The sequence below is a fragment of the Panthera tigris genome, chromosome C1 (assembly GCF_018350195.1).
Source record: "Panthera tigris isolate Pti1 chromosome C1, P.tigris_Pti1_mat1.1, whole genome shotgun sequence".
Classification (NCBI taxonomy): domain Eukaryota; kingdom Metazoa; phylum Chordata; class Mammalia; order Carnivora; family Felidae; genus Panthera; species Panthera tigris.
This window is the reverse complement of record NC_056667.1, coordinates 52872359-52881304: the sequence shown is the minus strand read 5'-3', so window position 1 is coordinate 52881304 and position 8946 is coordinate 52872359. Positions and strand designations below refer to the sequence as shown.

Here is an 8946-nt window from a genome sequence, read left to right as displayed (position 1 = left end):
GGCAGCTGCAGAGAGGCTGTGGCATGGGGTGAGAAGACTTCCTGGAACAGTTTTGAGGAGAATGTACTAGAGAACAAACTGGGTCTGGACAAAGGATTGCCAAGGAGCCCTGAAAGTCAGGGACATACTTTTGTACCAGAGCCAAGCTTCTTGTTACATAATTTTTTTTTTTCCCCAAAAGCACTAGGCTGAAGTAGGAACTAAGGCAGTAATCCTGGTGGGTATATTGTTACATAAAACACTTTAATCAAGTAGCACCCCAAAATAGAATGGGAATAGTGTGAAGGAAACACGAGAAGTCTTACAAGAAGTAGGATTTGGAAAACTTCCATATTTACGTGGCTCCTTCTTCAAAATAAATGCCATTTAAAACTATATTGGATATTGGATAACTATACATTTATTTTTGAGGGAGCCATCATTGATCTGGATAACTATATATTTAAGTTATGCAATAGTAATTTTTTTCCACGTAGATGTATGTATATGTCACACGAATTAAAATAGAGGTAGTATTTTAAAGGCATATATATACACACACACACACACACACACACACATATACAGAAACTGTTTCAGAAAATTGAGGATTTTTGTATCAGAGCTAACATTAAAAAGCTGTTTAACATGTAACATTGTGCTAATTCTTAGTACAATGTACTAAAAAGCTGTTGCACAAAAAAATTCGAAACAGAGTTCACGGTTATAGAGAACAGATTGGTGGTTGTCTGAGGAAGGTGGCAGGGTGGGCAAAATGAAGGTGGTCAAAAGGTACAAATTTCCAGTCATGAGAAAGTAATGTACAGTGTAACGACTATCGTTAACAATACTGTACTGTACATTTGAATGTAACTAGGAGACCAGATCTTTTAAGTTCTCATCATGAGAAAAAAACTTGCAACTGCGATGGTGATGAATATTCACGGGACTTACTGACGTGATCAGTTTGCAATTTATACAAATACTGAGTCATTACCTTATATACCTGAAATATGTTATGCCAATTATACCTCAATTTAAAAAAAGTACTAATTGCTTAAGGAAGTATTTTGGAGAAATAAATTTGCTTCATCTACTACTTTAAGTCGTGTAATATTATCCATTGTAACTAATCACAGTTGACCCTTGAACACCAGTTTGAACTGCATGGGTCGGTCCACTTATACAGATTTTTTAAAAATAAAGTACAGTACTATAAATGTATTTTCTCTTAAGGTTTTTAATATTTTTTCTCTAGCCTACTTTATTGTAATAACAGTAATACATACAAAAAATGTGTTCATCAACGGCTTACATTATTGGTAAGACTTCTTGGCCCACAATAGACTATTAGAAGTTTTGGGGGGAGTCAAAAGACTGTGGGGAGTCTGGGCCCTTTACCCCTGTGATTTTCAAGGGTCAGCTGTAATTATGACCGCAGCTGACACTCTAGACGTTTAATCTTTTCAACAAACATCGAAGGCCCTCCCTGCAAAGTACAGGGTATGGTACCATGAACACTACAAAGACAATAAGAAACAGCCCTTGCCTCAGGAAGGTAGGATCTAGTTAAGGCTATAAAAAAGCTCATATAGGGGCACCAGGGTGGCTCAGTCGGCTAAGCATCCGACTTCAGTTCAGGTCATGATCTCGAGGTTCGTGGGTTTGAGGCCCGGGTCGGGTTCTGTGCTAATGGCTGAGCCTGGATCCTGCTTCGGATTCTGTCTCCCTCTCTCTCTGCCCCTCCCCCGCTCACACTCACTGTCTGTCTCTCTCTCAAAAATAAACATTAAATTTTTTTTTAAAAAAACTCACACTCCTAGAAACAGAAAAGTGGCTGCCAGGGGCTACCAGGGAGGGAGAAAGGGAGACGTTGGTAAAAGGGGATAAACTTTCACTCTAAGATGAACAGGTCTGAGGATCCAAGGTTGACAGTACTATATTGTACAACTGAAATCTAAGAGAACTTAAATGTTCTTACCAAAGATAAGTCAGTGAAGTGTTAATGGGGGATATCTTTTCACAATGAATGCATGTATCAAATCACCATGATGTAAGTTTTAAATATCTTACAATGTATATGGCACTTAAACCTCAATAAACCACACACACACATCCAAAGCATGAATAAAAAGATATAGAAGAAACTGATTTTTGTGTAGCCCTCCAAAGCTCCAACCCATCTAACAAAATCTGATCTGCTAATATCTAACTTGTTAGGGTGAATATAAATCAAAATTTTCTCCTTAGGAGGGTAGTAATGAATTTTAAAAAGACGAGGAAACACTGTAATAAGGGATGGAGAGGCCCTAATTAGCAGTATAGGACAATGAGGGAGGTTAGAGGGAAGCCTAAAAAATGTCAGATGTGTATCTATCTATATATACTGTTATATACACCTTAGCTATTAGACTATCTATAATAGCCATAGAAACAGATCTTTCAACATAGTTATCCTTACTGAAAAATCAGAAAAAAATTTGAATACAGCATTGTATTTCAGCCAGGAAAATCACTACTTCTGTGTTCAGAAATAGACCAAAGACAACACAGATGAGAATGCGCTGACGCATTTTGATTTGATTATTCTACCAGAAATAGGTTTTTTGTTTGTTTTTTTCCTGAAAGTGTAACCATTACAGCAGTCCATCCCCACAGGGAAACGAGCTCAAGTGATCTTCCACAATTTCTCTCCATGTACCAGTCACGCTGACGTGCAAAATAAGCCTGAGTCAATTTGAAAACATTTTTCACATAAAAATATTAATAAGGCTTAGTTGAGCATTCAAATTAAATCAAGAAGCAGAGGAAAAATAAACAAACAACAACAACAACGTTTTCTGAAGTATCTATGGGGTGCCTGGGTGGCTCAGTCCCTGGTTAAGCGTCTGCCTTTATCTCAGGTCACGATATCACAGTTTGTGAGTTCAGGCCCTGAATCAGGCTCTGTGCTGATAGCTCGGAGCCTGGAGCCGGCTTCGGATTCTGTGTCTCCTTCTCTCTCTGGGCTCACGCTCTGTCTCCTTCTCTCTCAAAAATGAATAAACACACACAAAAAATCAAAATATCTAAAATAAACATATTAGAAACGCAGATGAATGTACTCAGAGCTACGTGGGTCTGAACCAGTGTTGTTTGGGCCCCAAATAGCAAACTCCCTTTCCTAGAGGTATCAAGTGACCTGGGACACCCTTAGCTGTTGAAACTTGTCAACACTGATGTAAGTATTGGTTATAAGCATTAAGAGGTCTTAGTGAATGGGAAGGCATTGCTAGGACCTCCCCCTCTAGGATTTCAGGGAAGACTCGTGTTTAACAAGCAATGGTATCTGAGGGACAAGAAGAACCAACATCGGTCACCAGGATAAAAAAGTTCCTAAGCACTTAATTTTCCTTTGAAACAAGAACACGAACAACAAATGTTCAAACAACACTATATGCAATGTCTAGGGAACAAAAGGGAGCTTAGAAGGGCAAAACCTCACAAACCTGTGTGCCACGCTCTACAGGGGGCGTAAAATAGTTCTGTGCTCTTATTCAGCTAGAAGGATTCAATCCCTGCCCTCCTCTCCACCTGTCCCCATCCCCCCAAGTTCAGAACAGGGGAGATACTTAGCACAAAAGACACAAGGTGCATTTCTGTTCTTACCTTCAAGTAGGCTCTAACATGTTATTAAGCTGTTTTGTAATTCTTTCCCTGAAAATACCCAGGTTTTCTCCCATCTAGTAGGAATCCCACAAAGCTAGTGCCACCACACAAAGGTTCTCAACTTCGGCAAACAAAATGGAGAGGCTTAATTTTCTGGGAAGACAGGGAAGTCCCCATTCTCTCCAGCAGTTAGAGAATTATTTATTATTAATGGCATGAATGTAGATGCTCAGGAAGAGGGACCTATGTTCCGCACATTTTTAAATATTTGTTATGTTTTTTTCAATTTTTTCAATTTTTGAGGGAGATGCAGAGCACGAGCAGGGGAGGGGCAAAGAGAGAAGGAGACACAGAATCAGAAGCAGGCTCCAGGCTGTGAGCTGTAAGCACAGAGCCCAATGAGGGGCTCGAACCCATGAGCTGTGAGATCATGACCTGAACCGAAGTTGGATGCTTAAGTGACTTGAGCCACCCAGGCACCCCTTAACATTTGTTCTTAATGTTATCCCCTTATATTCTTCAATTTTTTTTGCATCTTCAAGATGTCAAGAACCCCCTGACGTCGACAGTAGCACTGAGAGGAGGCCCACTAAGTTTGGTAACTGATCTGCTGGGTTACAAAGTGAACAGAATCTCCACGAGGCACAAGCAGCAGCACGTGAACACATCACTATAAACACTAAGACTGTCCGTTCATACAGTTTATTTCACTAGACTGCAAATTTATACACAGTACGAAGGGGTTTCCTGATAGCACGCATACAGTTTACTTTCTGTACTGCTGAAGAACCAATTGTTTTTTTTTTTTTTTTACATTATGTCGTGATACCCTATCGTTAAAACGTTATTCAGTGAATTTTTTCCAACTACATATAAACGGAGATTTACCACACACACGGTGCAAGAATGTCTTTATAACATATTTGAATCACAAGATGTGAATCTAAAATACATCACTGTAATTAGAACACTACTTTAAAAATACAATGCCCCACGTTATATTAGCCAGATCGGATTAATCTCTGTATACGTCACAAAGCAGTTCAGTGGATAGCTTCTCGGATAACTGGCAGCAGCTTTGAACTAGGATATCAAAAGAAATCTTTAAGAATCAATTTTGAAGTTTAAAAACATCTTCCTTTATGTACTCAATATTTTCAGAATCAAAATGGGACACTTAAAAATTTATAGTCTCTAACACAAGAAGAAATCCATCCCTCCCTTAGCCGAAAGGCTGGGGTTGTAATACTAGGTTTTGTAAGACATCTGAGAAAAGCATCGTACGGGGAGTGGAAATGAGTGAAAAAGAGACATAACATTTCTTGGAAAGCATTTTGGATTCCTCTGTCTTCCCTGCCTCTGTCAAACATAAAGAATACTGCATTACAAAAAAAGATAGGTTTCCATAAGATGACGTTCTAAAGAAAATGTATGTAAACAAGTCAGAGAGAAGGATTTCTTCATTTTCCCATTTTGTAGAGTGGGGCAGTGGGAGGATATCAGTTAAATAATAGAACTCCTTAGTCAACCACTTCACACACAAAACAGCTAGGGATAATTGCTGACAATTTCTCATGTGTTTCCTTTTCTTTCCCCCAAAGTTTGAGAATGTTTGAAAGTTCAATAAATAGTAGAAAAATAATCCTTTACTTAGAAATTTTGAGATGCATCATTTAGAGCTTAACAGGAGTTCCATACAGCAACTGTGGTATCTAGGTACCGCCAGAAACAAAGCGAGATCTTCCGAAAGCACACATTTCTGTCTGGATGTGCCACATTCCCAGTCTCCGGCTGGGCACACTTGTCTCTCTTCCAGTTAAGGAGAGCCGAATGTTTCTGGCTCCTTGGGACATTCCTCTGGCTCAGCTTAACGAAGGTTCCCAATGTTTCGTTTATGGGTCTCGCCTCTGTGTTTGGAGGTTTGCCTTCTGCTCCATCCCATTGGTATTATGGCAGGTTCGTTAATCAGGCTTACTTCCCCTCCATTTCAGAACCAGCTTCGCACTTTCACAAAAGTGATTTTGTTGTTTCTCATTCCGAAACACATTTGACAGGCAGCAAGTGAGTTAAACCACTCTGGACAAAGCACGAACACAAGGGGTCTCTTGCTGTGGATTATCTGATGCTGGTTCTTCTTCCCTCCAGAACATTCTGTACCTCCCAGCTCCCATCTTCTCATGGAGGTCAGGAGAGTGTTAGCACTCTGCATCGACGGTGTGTACTGTCACGGCCGCCTGCAAGTGGTGGCTGTGGTGCGGCGTGGGGTGGTGGGAACGGTAGTGGTGGAATTTGTGACTTAGCAGGGCGGCCGTCTGGGGCGGGGCGTCCAGATCCAAGTCCTCGTCGTGGTTCCCCACATCCACCCCAGCTGACAAGGGGTCATTGTTGCACGGGGGGTTTTCACTATCTTCCTGTGGGCTCATGGTGCTGTAACCTAGAAAATGAACAGAACAAGCAGCTGAGAGCTTCCAGACACAGGGAGATGTGACTGAAGATTTCTAGGGCACGGGGAGATGTTCCTATCTTTGTGTTACATGGGTGCAAACGTCCGCAGGCTGCCAGCAGACGTCAAAGTGGCTTATTTTTGAAGAGATCTTTTGTTAGCTGTTTCTCCTCTGCGCCACCGCCCCCCCCAACAATTACACAAAAAATTTTACACACCTGAGAAAGTACAGATAAGAAAAAAAATATATATATAGGAAGCTTTTTCCCAAATCCCCAAATCAACACAACAAAAACTAAAATCATCGCTCTTCCCACCTGATCCACAGATAACTACCATTGACATTTGGGACTATCCTCCTACACTTTTCCCTGAGATAAGATTAACTTTATTTGAATGAATAAATGAATGAATGAATGAATGAAAGAAAAAAGAGAGAGAGAGAGAAAGAAAGAAGGGAGAAAAAGAAAAAGTAGGGAGAAAGAAAAATAAAAAAGGCAGCTTCAAAAAAAAAAAAAAAAAAAAAAAAGGAAGAAAAGAAAGAAAGAAAAGAAAAGAGAAAAGGAAAACAAAGTCCTAATAGGATTCAAGTCAAGTTGGGGGCTGGTGGAGAAAGCTGGGCTGCACGTGATCTCACAGCAAGGACAAAAACAAGCGTCTCCATTGTGTGTATATCTGTTCTACGACACACACTGGTGTCCTGGAATTCCTACACACAAATTATACAAGTGAGGGAAATGATGATCAGAGAGGTTAATGAACTTGCCCAAAGTTCCAGTACCTGATGAGATACGAACTCCACATATACCCATAGCAACTAGCAAAGGAATAAACTATTCTCTGTGTAAGCTGGCTCACTGTATTTAAAGATTAATTTCTTTTGGTATTCTAAGTAATACACGTTTCAAAAGAAAATGCCCTTGCTGATCAAAGGATTCCATTCCAAGAACTCTGGCATGTTTTTAAATATTGCAAAAATCCCCTTTAAAATTTTTGAGAAGTGACAGCTCATTAATATTTCCACTGCATCTACTGTTAGCATCAATCAGAGCTCACCCATGGGTAGTGCTAGTCACATTTGTGGTGCAAAATTGATGTGCTTGCATACAGCCAAGCAGGAATGGGATATGGTTGAAAATGTATGCTGGGTGCAAAAATGAGAAAGGCAATTCTCTGTCCTCAATGAACCATTTTGCAAATGACAGAATTATTTAAGTCAGTCTAACTCCAGAAATATTTATTGTGCACCTACTATGTACAAGATACTGTGTTAGGCATTGCAGGAGACACCAAGGTGAAAATCTCCCTGCACAAGGAGCTTAAAAGCTAGAGTTTGAGAAATAAAATGAATACAAGCATAGATCCGTTCAATTATTCATTCATTGAAGACCATTATGCAGCCAGAGGGGGAGGCTACAAAACATGAATAAGAGATGTCTCTTTTCCTTAAGGATTTCACAACCGAACAGGAGACATATTTGTGAAGCTGGGTTTATTCTAATGCAGATGATGGTAAGTGCTATAGTTGAGGTATAACTGGTATCGAGAACATGGAATAACTAATTCCGGCTGGAAGAATGAGAAAGCTCCACAGAAAAACACCTATTTCAGTTGGGCTTAAAAGGATATGTAGGAGTTTGGTAAGTGGATATGAGCAAGGGAACGGGAGCACAGCCTAGAGGTGTGGAAAGCCAAGGCCACTGCTGTACCATGTGGCTAGGACAGGTGCAGGTAGGCAGTTGGAGAACGTGGCAGGAGAGAGGTGGAAAGGTGAGTTACAGTCAGATTATAAAGGCCAAAGCAGAGAAAATGGAGGAACAATACATTCTGAACAGACTGGAAAAAAAAATAGCATGACAGTTTCTGTGTTTCAGAGAGAGTTCTCGGGGCAGTTTGGAAGATGAATAAAAAGGAAATAGAGGGGACAGTTGGGAGGTTATTGCAACAGCCCAGATGACAGACTAAGAATTAAAACTAGGGGTATGGGATTAAGCGGATTTAAAAGTATCTCAGAGGTGGAAACAATAGAAGTTGGTAAGCAGTTAAAAGTTAGGGGGGTTTGGGGGTGATGACTTTGAGTCAGGATGAAAAGACTCGGAGATCCCAAGTGTCAGGGATGAAGGGGGCAGAAGAGGGTGAAGTTCATGGACATAGGTGTCTATCATCACTGAGAGTCTCCTTGGTGCCAGGTGGGGGGCTCAATCAAAAAAGGGGTAAGGGGGAAGCTCCAGCTCCCAAGAAGCCCACAGTCAAGAAGGGGAAACAAAGGTATTCAAACAGAGGCACATGGAGAGGGATACCAAAGCTGATTAACTTGGCTTAGGACACCTTACGAGGACACTTAAAGTGGCCCTCATGGGAGAGAAGGGGTTCATTAGGTAAAGAGCGGGTTGGAAAGGTACTGCAGGCTGGGAGATGAGCAAATGCCAAGACACAACAGCCCGAGAGCCTCTAGGGGCTTTGGGGATGATAACAAGCTCGGTATGGGGGAGAAAGCAGCAGGAGAGGAGACTGAATATGCGGGCTCAGACCAGATCAGGAAGGCTGGCTGAGCTAGGAGCTGGGAGTTAGCAACAGGCCAGAGGTAGGGGAGGGTGCAAGGACATAACATGTGCTTGAAGATGATCACTTGTGGCAGTGAGGCGGCTGGAAAGAAGGTGGGACTGAGGCTCAGAGGACAGGAGGCTGCGGTGCTGGCCCAAGGAGATGATGAGGACCTCAAGTGGGCCAGCGGCTGTGTTACGTAGGGCAAGCGGCCGGCTTCAAGACACTGTTCGAGCTCAGAGTAGGTTGCCTTTGGTGGCCCAACTGACTTCCCTGGGGGGAAGATCCAGGTTGACATCCTTGGATAAGGTTGAGGTTTCTAGGTTCAGGGC

At 41.5% G+C, this 8946-nt stretch overlaps 1 protein-coding gene across 2 annotated transcripts in view; it reads right to left on the bottom strand.

The window, feature by feature from the left end:
* Window positions 1-4313: 4313 nt before the first annotated feature.
* The window catches only part of CACHD1 (cache domain containing 1), a 209003-nt gene continuing 204370 nt past the window's right edge, over window positions 4314-8946 (bottom strand). For both annotated transcript variants that reach the window (XM_042997471.1, XM_042997472.1), the window contains one exon: window positions 4314-6061. In XM_042997471.1, the coding sequence (XP_042853405.1) occupies window positions 5823-6061 (239 nt within the window). In that variant the 3' untranslated portion in view covers window positions 4314-5822. The remainder of the gene's footprint in view (window positions 6062-8946) is intronic.